At 40.6% G+C, this 18,447-nt stretch overlaps 1 protein-coding gene across 1 annotated transcript in view; it reads left to right on the top strand.

Annotated features, from left to right (window-relative positions):
- Positions 1-283: 283 nt before the first annotated feature.
- Fam171b (family with sequence similarity 171 member B) overlaps positions 284-18,447 on the top strand; it is a 67,263-nt gene continuing 49,099 nt past the window's right edge. Inside the window, exon 1 of the mRNA XM_008826768.3 lies at positions 284-649. Coding sequence (XP_008824990.1) covers positions 430-649 — 220 coding nt within the window. The 5' untranslated portion in view covers positions 284-429. The remainder of the gene's footprint in view (positions 650-18,447) is intronic.

Below are 18,447 nucleotides of genomic sequence, written 5' to 3'. Positions count from 1 at the left end.
ATCAATGTGCCACTTTCTTGTCTACCCTGAGGTCAGGTGGGGGTAATTTTATTACACTTTCTGCACATTTTCCTACTGTGTCCTAAGGGGCTATGCGTCTGAAGGTCCGTTACCCCACTGAAAGTCTCTCCTTATAGTCTCCCGGCCCTCCACCCAGCATCAGCATCCCGCATCCAGAGCTGCTTGTACATAGCTTGGGGCGCAGGACCCAGTCCCCCGCTCGCTCCTCCCGGCGGTCACGTGCACAAAGATGCGAAGCCGGGCTCGCGGTCCTCCTCCCGGACCGCTCCTCCTCCACCCGCCCAGGCTCTGCACCGCAGACAGCGAGAGGGGGAGCGAGCGAGCGGGCGCGGCCGGGATCCGCAGCCCTGGCGCCCGCCGCCGCCCGCAGCCCCGCAATATGCCGCCACGGCCCGCTGGCTCTCGGCCATGGCGAGGCTCTGCCTGCGCGTCCCCTGCACCCTGCTCCTTGGCCTGGCCGCCGTGCTGCTGAAAGCGCGCCTGGTCCCCGCGGCCGCCAGAGCCGAACTCGGCCGCTCCGACCTCAGTCTCATCCAGCAGCAGCAGCAACAGCAGCAGCAAAAGCAGCGGGAGGAGGCAGAGGAGGAGAGAGAGGTGCGGGTGGCATCCCCTACTGTGACGGTTCCAGGTAGGTCCTGGCGGCCTGGCCTTGCCTTTCCATGTCCGCCCGCATTTGCATCTGGCTTGGCGGGCTTCTTAGGTCCTTTCCTAAGCACATAGCTCCTCCTCAGCAGTCACTGTTCCTCCTGGTCTCTCCCCAGACTGCCTGTCCGGCCTTGGTTCTTTGCTCTGGTGGGAAATCTGCCCTGTAGGTGCTAAGCTTTCTGAGAAGCGCAGAACACTGCAGTGGGTTGGAGAAGGGTCGGGAAGTGGGTCGAGGTGGGTGCCTGCTTTCCACTGGTGGTTTTCTTTTCTCTCCCTTCTTCCTGAATTCTTCCTGTATTCTGGGAATGATTGTACTCTCTCTCTCCGTCTGTCTCTCTCTGTCTCTGTCTCCCCCCCCCCCCCCAATCCCTTTAGCATTCTATTCTTTTCTAGAGACGGAGCAATCTCGCCATATACACCCACCCACACAGTTTTTCCACCGTCTCTCCCTGCTGTATTTAAATTTAGACCCTGAAAAAGAGATCTCCATTTATTTCATTATTTTTCTCTCCTTATTTCAGGAAAGGTTTAGGGCAGCATGGAAAAAATGCCTTTGGTACAATAAGACGAAAGAAAGAATAAAACAGGAGTTTGTAGTTGAGTGAAGGAGAAAGGGAGAGAGACAGGTAGGTAAGCCTTGGCCAGAGGTAGCATAGCCTGCCCATCCTCCAGAGGAGATCTCCTTGTTAGTGGAATGTAAATGAGGCAGACCCTTGACATGGCGAGGGTGAAGAAATATGGGTGTAGTTTATATGACTGTAACAGTGCCCTAGTTCCTGCCCCCCCCCCCCCATTAAAGCTCCGCTGGTAAGCAAAGTGCTGGATTATCCATTTAATAGTCTTTACCCAACCCCCAACCCAATTTCTGTCTACACGGTAGCTGCTGCCTGCCTTTTGGAAAAGGGGAGGGGGAAGCCATCGATGGGCTTAGGTTTTGCAGAACCAAAATGAACAATATTATAACATTTATTTTTGTTCAAAAATCTGCCTAGTAACATTATACAAGATGCTGAAAATAAAATTCTGCAGAGTGGAATCAGCATCTTAGTTTATGTTGCTTGTTCATCATCAAAGAGCAGTACCATGCCAGCTGTGATTCCTGACACAGTTGGATGATTTAATTTATTGGAGTGCTTTGAGCATAGGATGAAATCACCAAAGTGCACGGGAAAGCATGTGTTTCCGACACCCTCTTAACCAATTAATAGTACTCAAATGTTGCTAAACAGAAAGATATGAGATGTGTATAGCTTTTACTACTCAGCTTTTAGTACCTGAAAGTGCTCACAACCATGCTTCGGGTGATGCTGCCATCAGACATGCTAAACTTGGGGAAGTTGGAGATACAGTGATTGTCTTCATTATAAGAGAGTTTCTTTAACAGTGCAATGGGAGTCTGGGAGAGTGTTGATGGGTTTTATTGTTTCTGATATACCTTTATTTTAATTTCTTTCAGGAGTATTAGTGAAATGGGTTTTGATTATGATGCTGTACATGTGTTCTGATGAGTGTTATGAATAACTACAATAATTTGAAACCTTTGAACATAGTATGTAAATTAATATTTGTTCTGACTTGGGAGTAGTGGCACATAATGTTGATCCCAGCACTCAGGGGGCAGAGGTAGTTGGATTTCTGTGAGACTGAGGCCAGCCTGGGATGCTGTTCTTAGTGAGTTCCAAGCCGGCTGGGACTACATAGTGAGACCTTGTTTCAAAAACAACAGGAGCTGGAGAGATGGCTCAGTGTTAAGAACACTGCTCTTGCAGAGGTTTGGTTCCCAGCACCCACATGATGGCTAACAACTGTCTGTAACTCCAGTTCCAGGGAATCTAATGCCCTCTTCTGATTTCCGTGAGCATTGTACGACATGGGTACACTTAACACACATGCAGGCAATACACTCATACACATAAAATAAAAAAAATTAAACAACAACAAATTTGTTTTCTGATATTTATGAGGGGTATTTGGAGAAGATTATTTGGAACAAATAATAAGTAAATAAATAAATAAATAAGATTATTTATGAGCAATCTTTGTTTAATTTAGATTAATTGAACTAAGGGAACTGTCCAGTGGGTCACAGAGTCTGAAAAGTAGCCTGACTCTTGTGTCTTCCTCAAACACTCTAACTCCTAGTCCAGTGGCAAACAAGAGAGAAACTGAGTATACGGCTGTTGGGGTTATTGGAATACCATTGGAAGAATGAAACACAGCCTATAAACAAATGAAGCTAAACTATTCTCCTGAATACATTGTGATCTTCACAGTGAGCTGGTCTGGTTTCAACCTTTGTTCCCTTCCTGCCTGTGCTCACCCAGCTAGACATCACTTTGAAAACATTAAGTGGGGTCATTTCTGCTTCCCACCACTCTCACACTATGCTCAGGTCATGAAAATGGCCTGGAGAGATCTAGATCCTTCTCTTTGCCACCTCCCGCTGCACTTAGTCTGATTCCCTCCATGGTAGCCATACCGCCGTGTGTTTCTTTACAAGTGGGTTCAGGTGCGAGACCTCTGCAGTTGTTACTTTCTCTGCCTGGGGCTCTGGAACTTCATGTTCTTCGGGTTTCCATAGGTGACTATGTATTTTAAACACTAATCTACAACCTCTTCTCTCACCCTTATTTATTCGCTCCTTCCTGAATTGTACCTGCTATCCTCAGCCCTGCTTTTTACATTTTTTTTTTATTGTGTGTATTTGTGTATGTGTGGTTGTGTGGGTTGTGGCCACCTGTGTGTGCATGTGTATATGTGTACCATGACACACATGTGTGGAGAGCAGAGAACAACATGGAGGAGTTCTCTTCTTCCACCATGTGGGTGGACTCAGGTCTTCAGGCTTGGTGGCAAATGCCTTTACCTACTGAGCCATCTCACCAACTTTTCTCTACCCTTCTTATCGATCTATCTCTTTAAAATATTTTATTTCTCCTTCTCCTTCTCCTTCTTCCTCCTCCTCCTTCTCCTCCTCCTTTTTCTTCTCCTTCTCCTTCTTCCTCTTCCTCTTTTTTTTTTTTTTTTTTGGATCTTTTTGAGACAGGGTCTCCCTGGTCTGGAACTCACTATGCACACCAGGCTGGCCTTGGACTCACAGAGATCCCAGATCCTCCTGCCTGCCTCTGCCTCCTGAGTGCTGGGTGGGACTACTAGCGTGTGACACCACACCCAGCTTTATTTATTATTTTTATTTTATGTGTATGAGCATATTGCCTGTGTGTATGTAAGTGCACCCATGCCATGCAGTGCCTGTGGCGGTCAGAAGAGGACATTGGATTCCCCCCGCCCCCCTCCTCCGAAACTGGAGTTATAGATGGTTGGTAGCCACCATGTGGGTGCTGAGAACCAAATTTGGGTCCTCTACAAGAACAGCCAGTGCTGTTAACTGCTGATCCATCTCTCCAGCTCCCAGTCTCTCTCTTTATCAGAACAGAAACCCATGAAGATATGGGCTTTGTTTGGGTGACTACTATATTTCTGTTACTTAGAAGGCCACTGGTATGTCTAGACTTCTATGTGGTGGATGAGTAGGTGAATGAATGAATATGCTGGTGTCACAAAACACTCAATTTCTGTATATTTGCTAAATATTTAATGTCTTGTGAAACTCTTCATTGGAATTTATCAGGGGATGTATAAAAATAAATGTTATGTGTAAAGATTTTTAAGTACAGGTTATAAAGTATATAGTAAGTACAGGTTATAAAGTATATAATTTGGGACTTTGAATTTTAGCTAATTTCAGTGTTTACTTTAGGCTGTCTATAGAGAACTAATTGATACTGATACTTAAAGCAACTACCAGGTTCTGTCAAGAAGATTCTTAACTTAAGTGCATTTTCAATCCTCTTGTGACCTGGGATGGGATGGGGGAGGTATTAGCGTATTACACTTTTAAATAGCTGTGTCGAGCCTGATTTGTTCTCTACTTCTGTGTGCAACATGTGACATGAGAACTATGGAATTTTTTCTCAGACCATATTTTGAAAACCAAGATGCATGGAGTGACTGATATATGACTGAGGAGAAAAATAGTCATTGAGTTTGGCTGTTATTCTCTGCACTTGATTGTTTTGAAAATTTCTCTGAATTGTTGAGAAACCAGAAAGGCTAAAAAAAAATCCCTTATATTTCTACATCTAAGGCTCACAAAACATAGGGGAACAAGGGGTAGAGAGAATACTAATGCATCTCTCAACTCTCATCAACAAAGCTCCCTCATGCATCAGAGAGCCATGAACACAAAAGAACACAAATGGCCAAAGCATAGAGAATAAGTGTCTGCAGAGTGTGGGTCCTTGGACAGGACTTCTCTATTATACTCCACCCACCCAGGGCTCAGGGACCATTTTGGAAGAGGGGTAGAAAGATTGTAAGAGCCAGGAGGTTCTTGACCATATGGAAATAAGAGTCCTACAACGACCTGAGCCTTTGCTCATATGGACCTACAGCAACAGTGTCAACATGTACAAGACCCATTCAGACTCAAGCAGACAAAAACCCAGTGTAGAACTGTGAAAATGGGCAGCAGGTCCCAATCTTAGTCAAAGAATTATTGGCAGCTGATTACTGGTGGGTGAGTAAGAGCTGATTTTCTTAAAGGGAGGGCCTCTAGATAGGCTAGATCTCAGTGGATAAACTTGTACTGAGGGAGGTCCTGGGATACTAACATGACTCGATAGGCCTTAAAGCTAGTGAGAGAATGCATGATTTCCAGTCGGGGGATGCTATGGGAGGGTGACAGTTGGGAAGGGGATATAAAGATGATTAAGATGTTTTGTATAAAATACACAAAAATTCAGTAAACATATATGAAAAAAATCCCCTGAACATAAGACTTAAAAATCTGGATTTTAAAAAAGTATGGTTCTGTTTTCTCATTCACTTGCAGAAACAATGTCTTCAGAGAGTATGAGAAGAAAGATCAAGTTTGGAATCTATCCAATTACTTTTTCCCCCCTCCAGCATGTATAGAAGTTCAGATTTCCCCATCTGGGCCAATATTTGCTGAAAATAAATATTTGAGGGGCTAGTGAAGATGAATTTGGGTGCTGGCAGCAGCTGAGACAGCCATATCATATTCACTCTGATGGAGCATTAGGTAGAAAGCGAGTGGAGCTGCAGGCAAGGGGAGCTGTCCTAACGAGTGGCATTAAAATGCCCCAGGAAAAGCACAGGCTCCACGCACACAGAAGCTTGTAAAGCATATTTTTTATGACGTGATTTTTTTTTATTTGGTCTTTTTGAGACAGGGTCTCCCTGTAGCCCCAGCTGTCCTGGAACTCACTATGTAGACCAGGCTGGCCTCGAATTCACAGAGATCACCTGTCTCTGCCTCCTGAGTGCTGGGATTAAAAGCGTGTGCCACCACACCTGGCTTCACCTGAAATTTTTTGATTGTGTATTTTGATGATATATATACTTAAATTTTTATTTTGAAAAATGTCAGATATATAGAAAAACAGAATAGCATAGCAGACAGTACCAATCACTTAGCTTTAGCAGTAATCAAAATTCCATTGATTCTCTTATACATCTAAGCATTTGTAATACATGAGGTTTAAAAAAAAATACTTTGTTGCTGGGCGTGTTGGCGCACGCCTTTAATCCCAGCACTTGGGAGGCAGAGGCAGGTGGATCTTTGTGAGTTCAAGGCCAGCCTGGTCTACATAGTGAGCTCCAGGACAGCTGGGGCTACAGGGAGACCCTGTCTCGAAAAGACCAAAAAAAAAAAAAAAACCTTTGTTATTTTTATTTTTTGTGTATAAGTGTATTGCCTGTATGTGTATAAGTGCACCCATAATTGTGCACTGCCCATGGAAGTAGAAGAAGGCGTCAGATTTCCCTGGACCTGGAGTTACAGATGGTTGTTAGCTGCCGTGTGGGTTCTGTGAATCAAACCCAGGTCCTTTGCAAGAGTAGCTAGTGCTCTTAACTGTGGAGTCCTACATGGAGTTTTCTTTTTTTGGGGGGGGTACAATTCTTTCCTGTGGTACTATATAGGTATATGGGACTGTACATGTTGTCACATTCTTTTGACATCTGGATATACCCATGTAACCATCACCATCTGGACGTAGAACATTTACATCATTGTAAGTGGTTCTTCCACATCTCCTTCCCAGGTTATCCCCACCACTTACTTAGTTACCTGCTGTTGTGAGCGTTTTCATTGTAGTTCAGTTATAACTTGTAGTGCATTACAGCTTCATTGTAGTGCATTTTATAGTATTCAAAGGTGGAATCATGCATCACATATTTTTTGTGTTCAGCTTCTCCAGTGTAGAATAATTTCACTGATTTTGTTCATGTTCTAGCACGTTTGGTAGTTTATTTCTCTTTATCGCTGAGTAGGATTCCATTGTGAGAATTGCTTTTATTGCTTCTTCTGTCATAATTATTTATGTTGTGTTTGGTGAATGAGGCTGTTATACCCTCAAGTCTTCATGTCAACATATATATTATATATATATATATATATATATATATATATATATATATATGTTGCATAAATGCTTAGGAGTAGAATTACTGGGTCAAATATTATACTTTGAATTTAACCTCCTCCTGATCTCTAGTATTCCATACAGCTGGGACCTATCTCAATACAATGATTAATGAAAAATAATGGAATTAGAGATTGTTCTAAAAGCAAAGAAGGAAGTTCCTGCCTCTCCCAAAGCCGAAGCCAAAGTGAAAGCATTGAAAGCCAGGAAGGCAGTGTTAAAAAGTGTCCACAGCCACAAAAAGAAGATCCTCATGTCACCCACCTTCCTGGCCCAAGACCCTCCAGCCTCTGAAGCAGCCCAAATGCCCTCACAAGAGCACCCCCAGGAGAAACAAGCTTGGCCACTACGCCATCATCAAGTTCCCCAGACCACTGAGTCAGCCACAAAGAAGACAGAAGACAACACCCTGTGTTCATTGTGAATGTCAGGGCCAACAAGCACCAGATCAAACAGGCTGTGAAGAAACTGTACAACGATGTGGCCAAAGTCAATACTCTGATCAGACCTGAGGGAGAAGAAGGCTTATATTTGATTGGCTCCTGATTACAATCCTTTGGATGTTGTCAACAAAATTGGGATCATCTAAGCAATCCAGTAGTCAAATTCTAAATACAGTTGTTGTTTTTTTTTACCATAAAAATAATGGAATTAAAGCATTACTCATTTCTTAAATTGTTGTAAAATTATTTTTATTTTAAAAATATACTGTGTTGGAGAGATGGCTCAGCGGTTAAGAACACTGGTTATTCTTGCAGAAGATCCAGGTTTGAATCCCAGCACCCACATGGCAGCTAACAACTGTCCATAACTCCAGTTCCAGGGCATCCGACAGCCTCTTCTGTCCTCCGCAGGCATTGCACGACATGGGTGTACTTAACTACATACAGACAATACACGCATACACATAAAATAAAAATAAAAAAATTTAAAAATACATAGTTTTTATTTAAAGTGCCCAGCATGATGTTTTGATACATATGAACTAGTTACTATATCAAGCAGATTAACATGTCCATCTTCACTATGCCATCACCTTTTTTTCTTGTGGTAACAGCAAAATTTTATACTTAGCAAATTTCCAACATATAATACAACATTATAATTCTCTTCCTCATTTCTCCCATTTGCTGTCTGAACCTTCCGACCCACATACCGTGGCTTTGCCCCCGCCCTGTGCCATTTTCTCCCGTCTCTGGTAGTCGCCATTTATTCCCTGTTTAAATCTCCCATCTGTGAAAATTGTTGTTTATTTACTTTTTCTGCTTAAGAAGTTTGAAAAAAATCAGTAGAAAATGTGGGATTGTAAATTGTTCTTTTAAAAAGTACTCATGCTTTCAAGGGCATGTTCCCAGATGGGGTAATTATGATTTCTTTCCAGGATTTTAATAGCCAAAGGGAACATTTATTGAGTGTTGATTACAGGTTGAAAAACACATGTCATTGTGTTGAATTTGAGTCCAGTTTGTTTTAGTGGTGGTTTTTATAATGTTCTTAATGTGACTGAACAGAAACTGTACTAAATATTTTTCAGAAACAAAACTCTTCCCCAAGTGTATAAATATTGAACTTGACTGCCTTTCAGAGTTCTGACTAGATTAACCACTGTACTATTAGTGTAATGTTCCTCATTTTCTGTTTGTCCAAATTGCCTTAGGTAGAAAATGGGGGCAATATTTTTCACCTGCAACTGATAAAATTTGTGGTTTGGAGTACTTACCTAGAAGAGTCTAAAACTGAAAGCTAAGCAGGTATGTATAGAAGTGAAACGTAAGCTAGGAAAACAGATTCTGTTTGCTTTGAAGTTTCTGTTTGGAGGTGCCTTTTGAATTGGCCTTTGGTGTAAGCACAATCCACATGTCCAGGACATTTCAGACCTTGGTCCATTTTGAATGGTTTTTACAATGGTCTGCGTTATGATTAGCCTGTATCTTAAATACTGGTGATGATGCCTAGGAATGTTAGGGCCAGTTGAACTTGGGCATGACTGTGGCATTCTGAGTGCCAGTTCCTGGAGGGCAGTGGATGTTGAGGAAGTAGCAGTCACTTTGCATAGTTTCTAGCATGTCAAACACACCTCAGTGACCTAATGAGCCAAAGCTATAGTATGCCTCAGTAACTCATGATGCCTCTCAGAGCAACAAGTCCATAACACTAGTTCTCTGTATTAAGCTTTTATGTCTTACACAGAAGATTTGATATTAATTTCGTTTATAAATGAGATTTCAATTTCTTTTTAATGTCCACTCCACAAGCAGGTTTCTAGGTTATAGCCCATGTGGGGATAATTTAAAATTTAATAAACATTTATCAGTGTCATTATCTATTGTACTTCAGTTTTAGACCTTTCCAGTAAAAAAATTATAAATTATAAAATTAATTAAATTTATTTTTGAGACAGGGTCTCTTTATGCAGCTCAGGCTGTTCTCAGATCTATGATCTTCCTGAGTGCTGAAATTATAGGCATGTACCACTACACCTGGCTTAAATGATGTATTTCAAATTCACTTGTTAGCTCTGCTGAAATTTAGAGCACTTACCAGGCTAAGTCAATTATCATTCCTACATATGGACCAAACTAGGTGGGTCCAGGCATTGATCTCCTGACTGACTGGAAGCCTATAGCCATGTCCAACTTCAACTCAGGTCTCAGGCTGTGAGGGCCTGGCTTATATCTGAGATACATGCTCTGGGTGTGTTGTAGGCTTCCATGCTTTTCAGCCTCTCTACAGTGCTATTCCTACAGATCTATTTCCATGTTTGCTAGTTTGTTTTGTAATAGGGATGTGGCAATAACAAATTGAATTATTAAATAGATTATTTACTTTTCCTACTGTATTAATTGCAAGCAGAAATTGGTCAGAGATTGCAGAGGTCCTAGGTATCGTGACCTCCTGGATTTTGTGATACATGCCACCTTTGCCACACCCCTTGTGTCTTGGGAAATAGTTGAAATTAAGTACTCAGATTATGGCTCAGTATGGCTAACTAGGTTATGTTTATTTAAAAACATAAATACATGCTACATTTCTTCCACATTTGCAGTAACAGTGTTCATTTATAAATATGTAGGTGACCAAGGCTGGGTTACCAATGAGTACCCATTTCCTGTAGAAGTGAAAAAGAAGGAACCCACAAAAGGGGGAAATAGCGCCAAAAATAACAAGCATAGGAGAATTCATTTAACTATTTAAATAAGTAAAATAAACTGTTTGTGTGTTAATAATAATAAGCCAGTGCTGTGAGAAGCAGGTTATAATGAATTAAAAATATGAAGTAAAAAACATGTCTGTTCATTTATATTCAGGTGAATGTGTATTTACAAAGTTTTTTTTTTTAAGGCAACTTTTCCCCTGAATTAAGTACTCCTTAAATTATTTGTGCTGCTAGATTCTTAGCAGAAAAGTTATGACTTACAAAACCTTTTTCTTTTCCTTCCTTCCTTCCCTCCCTCGCTCCCTCCCTCACTTCCTCCCTCTCATCTTTCTTTTCTTTTGTGAGTAGGGTTTGGTCATTCTAAGCAAGTACATAAACTGCACCCAGACTTATTTGGTTTAGTTAGAGACAGGATACCATTAAGTTGTGGAGACTGGCCTCAAACTTGCAATCTTCCTGCCTCAGCCTTCTGAGTAGCTGGAATTATGGGCATGTGCCAATATGCCTGGCTCAGTGTTTCTTTATATTAATTGAGTTCGACTCATTATATGTGATAAAATTATAGTACTATATGAAATAACTATTCTGTTCTAATGTAGTTTACAGTATAGCAATTTCTAAATCATAAAAATACATATTTAAAAAACAGAGGTGTTCACTTTTTAGACTATACTAGGCTGTGTGGGAATCATAGCCTCTGGGACTAGAATGAGGCTGAAATGGCCTTGTCTTGGGTAGTTTTCTGGAGATGTCTAGAAAGTGAATGATACAGTCCTTCAAAGAAATTGTATCACCTGGTACTTTCAAATCTGATGAAACTGTTAATTAAGGATACTTTGATTTAGTTCTAAGAAAATAGGAGTGAGCTTTATCATGATCTGACATTCATTACAATTTGATTCAAGTTTATGAATCAAAAGAACATTTGTTTTAAGATTGCTTCTGCTCCATAACATTTCAAATAGGGAAGAAGTCTTGTGACTCAGGAAATCTTGTCAAGTGTAGGAAGTGATGAGAAGTATCAGGGGATCATAGAGACAGAGGTCATAACGCATTGTGACTAGTATATGACTTCAGTGGTCTCTGGAGTAGGGAACCCTTTTTCCCTCTTGTATATGTGAGGGAATCCCCACTCCTTCTCTGTAATGCAGAGGTTCTATAGAGCCAATGGAAGGATATGGAGGGTTCCTGAGAACCTTTAAGTGGATACATCAACTATGTTCAGCATCTATGAGATTTTCAAAAAAATTCCTTGTCTGTCAAAGTTTAAGACACATTGGGCTTGACACGAATGGCAGAGTATATGGGTTCCAGTGGGAGGGCTATGGGAAAGTGCCAGTGGGGACGGGGGTATGAAGATGACTAAGATTGTTTGAGATGTTCTGTATGAAATACACACAAATTCAGTAAAAACAAATAAATAAAAAAAGAAAACCTGCCATAGTTAGCTAAGCATTTCTAAATGGACTCATTAGGAACAGAGGGAAGGCATTGTTTAGACTCAAATAACACCTATTTTTGTATATTTGTTAACATGTGAGTTTTTGTTATTTTGCAGATTTGATGGGTAAAATTAGTACACTTGATAGAAGTGTAATGAATCCTGCTAGAAACCTAACAACAGTTGCTTATGATGTAGAGCTGTGGACAGTTCTTTCAGCACAATGGCAGATGTTTATAATGTCTTTTGAGAAATCACTCAACTTTGAAATTGTTTTATACATAGGCTTCATTAGACAGTAAACTATTGGGACACCTTATGCATGAAAACTCTTTGCTGCTTTGGCAGACAACCAGAAACTCTGCCTCTTGGCTATTCTTATGAAAGACAGAGTGGTTGGGATGGAGTATGTGATCTTAATATGGGCTGTGAAGACGACACAAGTCATCTGATTCTTCCTGGCCTGATTATAAACCTCAAGCAGTTTCAGCAGATGAGGGCGTAATACCCTTGTAGTTGGAAATTCCTAAAGAAGGCCTTTATGAAACTTCACACTTAAGATAGTAAGCTATTTTCTCCACCAATACTACTTGAGGTTTTGATTAATACTGTCTTTAAATTCAGCAAAACACATATTTTTCTTACATTTTTGATTCACACCTCTTCTGCTTTGAGGACTAACTGGTTGCTTTGGGAAAGTTACTTGCTCTGAAGAGTGAACGGCACAATGAATGCTTTCTTTGTTTCGAGGACTACCTATATCTATCTGGCAGAATTTTTCTTGCATTTGAAAATCCAAATGGGGAAATTGGTATTTCAGTGTAATACTGTGATGTTCCAAAGATAAATAATAGTATGTATTGAGACCCCAAAAAAATGCAGCTTCAGAAAAGTGTGTAGGACAGGGGCACCAAGGTCACAGGGATGGATTTGCCTCTAACAAATCCACGATCTTATGACCATGGCTCCCTGAGCCTCCTGTATGTAAGGACTCCCTGCAGGGACCATGTGTGGATCTGGCATGGATCCAGTGACTCAGAGGTAGGTTTGCAAAGACAGATGAAAATGTCTTAAATCATTTTACTTCTTTTTCTTCCCCATCAGCATTCCTTATCCAGAGTGCAGTATAAAGCCTGTAGCTCTTGAACAGCTTGCTACCTAATGATTAAATTTAAAAAATTATATCTACATATTAATATTTCCAGTATAAGCTGTTAGGTAATTAATATATGGGTCATTAAAATATATATTATACAACAAAAAGGTAGAAAATAGATATTTCCTCATTTTACTATCATTCTCTGGCCCTTAGTTTTACTTTGATGAAGTCACCTCATCTACAGCACTTACCTTAAATACCGACTTGTACACTAAGCCTTTCCAGAGCTCTTCATGTGGAGATATCTCAGGCACTTCAGGTTCTTCATGTCTAAAGCTGGACTTTAGGTTTCTTACAACAGCATACAGACTACAAGTCTTTCATGTTTTGTTTGGGTTTTTGTTTGTATGTTTGTTCTTTGGGTATTTTATTTGGGGGGGGTCTTTGGTCTTTTTGAGACAGGGTCTCCCTGTAGCCACAGCTTGCTTGGATTCACTGTGGAGACCAGACTAGGGCCTCGAACTCACAGAGATCTGCCTGCCTCTGCCTCCCAAATGCTAGGATTAAAGGTGGCACCATGCCCAGCTTCCCTTCATTGTTCTTAAAAACCAGTGTTGAAACTGGCATGGTAGCCTCATGTCTTTAACTATAAGACTTGTGAGGTAGAGGGAGGAGGAAAAGGAATTTGAGGAAAGCCTGGACTATGAGACCTTGTCTCAAAAACAAACAAAAAACCCAATCAAACAGCCAACCAACCAACCAACCAACCAACCAACCAACCAACCAACCACACAACCAACCAACCAACCAAACAAACAAACAAACAAACAACCCAACCCTCAAACCAGAAATCAAAGCCAGTATTTTAGGTTAAACTTAGAGCCTTAAAACATACTAGAAAGGCACGCTATCACTGAGCTACATCCCCAGCCCTAACACTTTTTTCGATTTGAAACAAAGTCATTGAATCTCTACTATTTGTTGGGCACCATGCATGATATTGTAGTATTTATTTTTTTTGTTGATGAGAGAGAATTCGTAACGGAAGAAATGTAAAGATGGAGGAAAGACTTACTCTGGCTCAGACTTCATGGTGGCAGGAGCTCGTAGCACAGTTTGCTCTCATCTCTGCAGACCAGGAAGCAGAGAGGATGGGCTGAAAGCAGGGTGGGGCTATGCCATCAAGTGCTTCATTCCCAACACCCTCCTTCCTAGCTAGACCCCACCTCCTAAAGGCTCCACAGCCTTAAAACAGCATCACCAGCTGGGAACCAGGAGCTGAAACACATGAGCCTGTGAGAGACATTTCAGTTATAAACCATAACAGTACTAAATATGCAAAAAATGCATTGTTGCTGTTTTCAGAGAACATAGGTATAGAGAACAGTAGAAAAATATATTAAGTATATTAAAAAGGTAAATAAAATACTGTGGGAACAAGATTGGGGACATTAATTGGCTGTGTTTACTAGAGGAAAGCATTTGAACTTATATAGGAAGGGATATGGGGATGTAGCTCTGTGATACATTTAGTTAACAGTTAAGAGATCCTGATTTAATCCCCAGCACTTCAAAAGCCACAAAATAAAATGGCACCCAATGATATAGAAAGGTGAAAAATAAAAATAAATTTATTTTCTTGTTTTTGATCTAGATCTAATTTCTATGATAATATAGTAATTCTATTATGTTTTATCTTTAGTATTCTCCAGAATTCTTTTTATTTCCTACTTTTATGGCCCATTGCATTTTGCTGGAAAATAACACAACAATGCATCTTCTTCTACAATGTTCACATTTCTTGAAGAAACTAGGCTGATAATGTACCTTGCTTTATTAGATAAGAAGGTTGAATTCCAGAATCCAGATATAAGCCCCATTCTATCAATTTCTTCAGCTTTATTGTGCATTAGCAATTGGCACTTTTTGCCTTAACATTAGCATATTAGGCTGGGCATGGTGGCGTAGGCCTTTAATCCCTGCAGTTGGTAGTCAGAGGCAGGCAGATCTCTGTGAGATTGAGGCCAGCCTGGTCTACATATCAAGTTCCAGGCCAGATAGGGCTACATGGATATCCTGTCTCAAAAAGACCAAATAATAATAATAATTAATAATAATAAGCATACGGAAGAAAACTTTTCTCTGCTATTATAACAATGGTTATCATGGCCTTGACCAAATCCTGTTCTTAGCATGTCAGCCCTTCACATAATCCAGCTGACACTGGTTTTGTTTTGATGCCTCTCAAAGTATCCTTGTCTTTCTCATCTGTGTTAGCCTGCTGACCATTTCCCAGATTCATCATGAAAACAGCTTAGCTTGGCTTCCTTCCCTGTCGGCAGCCCCAAATTTCATTTCCATACCCTTCCACAAAGCAATGAGTGGTTTGAAATATGTTCTGTTAATGACCGTGGTTATAGTATCTGAATGGCGACATTTTACAGATATAGCTGTGTGTAGCAATTGCCTGCTTTTCTGCTGAGTAAGGAAGTTCTTGAGAATCACTATGCATCAAGAATTGTATTCATGAGGTTTGTATGGTTTCAGGTTAGGCTAGAGATGTATTTATAGTAGGAGACCACATAGCTGGAAATTTCCAATGCAGAAGGAAAAGTATCATATTTACTTTAAGATGCATACATATATTGCTGTATTTTTCTACATGTAGCATACATTCTATTCAGTTATTAATTTAAGGAATATTGAACATCTTAGGTCTGGGATGATAAGGCATGAGAAATGAGCTCTGTCATTAATGGGGTTTGCAGTCTAGAAGGGACAAGAAAGGTATGTGTTTTTGCTTTTACAATTTAATGCACCCCATATGCAGCCCCTGAAATTAAAAAAAAATGTTTGAAATTCTGTAAATCTTCCAGGCTGGGAGAGCTGAGACATGAAGCAGGTGGCTTCCTGGGGAAGCATATGGGCACACGGTGGCTGTTTTCCCTCAGGCTGGGGCCCAGGATTCTCAGGGTTCATGCCTAGTATGCCTTTTAAGGCATTCAGAGACTAAGAGGAAAGTTATACCACACAACCCCCACTGACAGAGCAGTTATTTATTTACATTATTTATTAATTATGTGGATGAATCAGTAACAAATCTATTCAATGACAAGAGAGTGTCTTAACCCCTTTAAGGCCTTCTCATTTCCATCATTTCTGTAATCATCCTACCTGGAGAGACAAGAATCATGGAGTTTGTGTTCTCTTCTAAATATATAATCACAGTAGTTTTTGTATCTGTTCCTGCTATTTTATTTTCCCTGAAATCCCCACTCCACCCATTTGGACTCTGATAGCAATGTATTAGGTCTCCCTATGCTGCAAGCATCTTCCTGAAACACTGCTGTCTTTCATAAAAAACCCACAATTTTTAATATAAAAATGAAATTTCATTGAATTGCCACTATGTTCAAAGTCTCCATCAGGCTTCTTCCTGTGTAACTGCTTATAATGAATACTTTGAAATATGCTAGAAGGTTGAAATGGAGTAATGCAGTCATGTATACTATCAAGATTGAGTACTTGTTAAAATTTCATCATGTTTATCTCTGCTACTGCATGTCCTATGCATGTGCACGCGCGCGCACACACACACACACACACACACACACACACACACGACTTTTTGGAACTATCTGAAAAATTATATAGATGAGTTTCCACTTGGGAAGACTTCAACTTGACTCTCAGTATCTGACTAACTCTCAGTGGATAAGTAATGCATTTTAGGGACGATGAAACAATTATGAAAATCTTCTTAAAAGTCAGTGAAGAAAAATTACAGAGCCTTAAATAACAAATGAATAAATGAGTCTTATGGATTAAATGTATGTGGCAAATTCTTAGGAAGGTTCACTCGGATCATTGTATTTGTGCAGACATCGTATTTATGTCTATGTCACCTATCCCCAGTACGGCAACATGGTGTTATTTAAAGGTAGCCTTCAGTTATATTGCTCTCTGCCATGCTTCCATTTTTTTTGTTGTTGTTCTTTGGTTGCTTTTTCACCAGTCTAGGGCCATTTCCCCCTGCCCTATGTGCAACCATATGGCAGATGTGTACATATTTGTCTGATTCTTTTCTTCTAGTCCTTCTGTGTCTGTTAACCTCATCCTTTCGTGTTTGTGAGGAGGCATTGCGACATGAATTCTTGAGTTGTCACTAGCCTCTGTCCTTACCCTGAAGAGCTAGCCAGCCAACTAGCCTGGTGCAGGAAGAAGAAAGCTCACTCACAGAAAAGCCATATCCCCTTCCAGTCCAAATCTGGCGGGGTGATTGTCATCCCCTTGGTTTGCTTGTATAACACAGTTCCTTGGATTCCTTAACAAGGATGAATTCTCACTTTTGCATCAGCAAATTCTGACTGGATTTGTACAACTGTTGGTCCAAAAGTCTCAATTTACTGTATGCTATTTCCTGCTCTGTCCTAAGTGAATTTAAACCTGTTGACTTTTCCTTCCTATTAGCACTGTCCTACCTCTTTCTTTTTGGTCTTTTTTGAGGCAGGGTCTCCCTGTAGCCCCAGCTGGCCTGGAACTCGCTATGTAGACCAGGCTGGTCTTGAACTCACAGAGATCTGTTGGCTTCTGCCTTCCGAGTACTCGGATTATAGGCATGCCCCATCATGCCTGGCACATACCTCTTTCTTATCCCTAACTCCAGCAAAGCCAACTTAACTCTGCCTTCCCCAGGAAGCATTACTGACCCACAATTATCTTTCACTAAATCACCTAGACCCTCTTGTTTGATTAGTCAGTACTTGATAATATGTTGTTTAAATTAGTTTCTCTTTCCAATATTTCACATCTTCCTTCTAAGTCTGTGAATTTCTTTAGAACATAGATATATTTATTCACCCATTTTATATCCCACAATGTCTAACATTTAGTGAGTACGAAATAAATGGTTTTTTTTTTTAGTAATTGTCTGATGTCTCCTTGTTAGTGGGAGGCTCTGGCTCTGGACTGTATCTCCTTGGTCTTTTGCTGTGTGAGATTCGCACCAAGGGCTCAGAAATGTTTTTTAATCAACAGGTTTATTATCAGATTTGTGAGGTTAGGAAAAATGTTGATGGTGAAATGCTGATGGACTGGGAGATGATGAGGCTGCTGATCCTGTGCTGTCCTTTGAGACTGAGTGCTGCCAGCCACTCATATAAATGAGTCTAAGCGCTGCTAGTCACTCATGATCTCTGGACCCCAAAGGATACTTCTCAAGCCTAAAGCCCTTCCCCCTAACCGCCCCCATTGTATATTTTGGTTTCTTTCCATTTCTTTCTCTTTTTTGTGACACTTATTAGCTCTTAATTTGTCACCTTTAGCCCATGCTGGTGACTTCATGCCTTCTCGCCTACTCTGTGCCTTTTCCTCACCTTCGGTTTTCACCTAGTTCACAGGACTAATTTAGATGTTCTTAGGAGTCTCTCTTTTAAACAGCTATTTTTGCACTTTTTCCTTGTCTCAAAATGCTGCTCAAGGACCTCTGACCTATTAAAAACAATTTCTAAAGCTACATTGCAAATAAGTACACTAATTTGTCCTCAATACTTATCAAATAAAATATATTACCAAT

The sequence above is a fragment of the Nannospalax galili genome, unplaced genomic scaffold (genome assembly GCF_000622305.1).
Source record: "Nannospalax galili isolate Female #2095 unplaced genomic scaffold, S.galili_v1.0 scaffold790, whole genome shotgun sequence".
In the NCBI taxonomy this organism is placed as follows: Eukaryota; Metazoa; Chordata; class Mammalia; order Rodentia; family Spalacidae; genus Nannospalax; species Nannospalax galili.
This window is presented reverse-complemented; position numbering and strand designations above follow the sequence as displayed.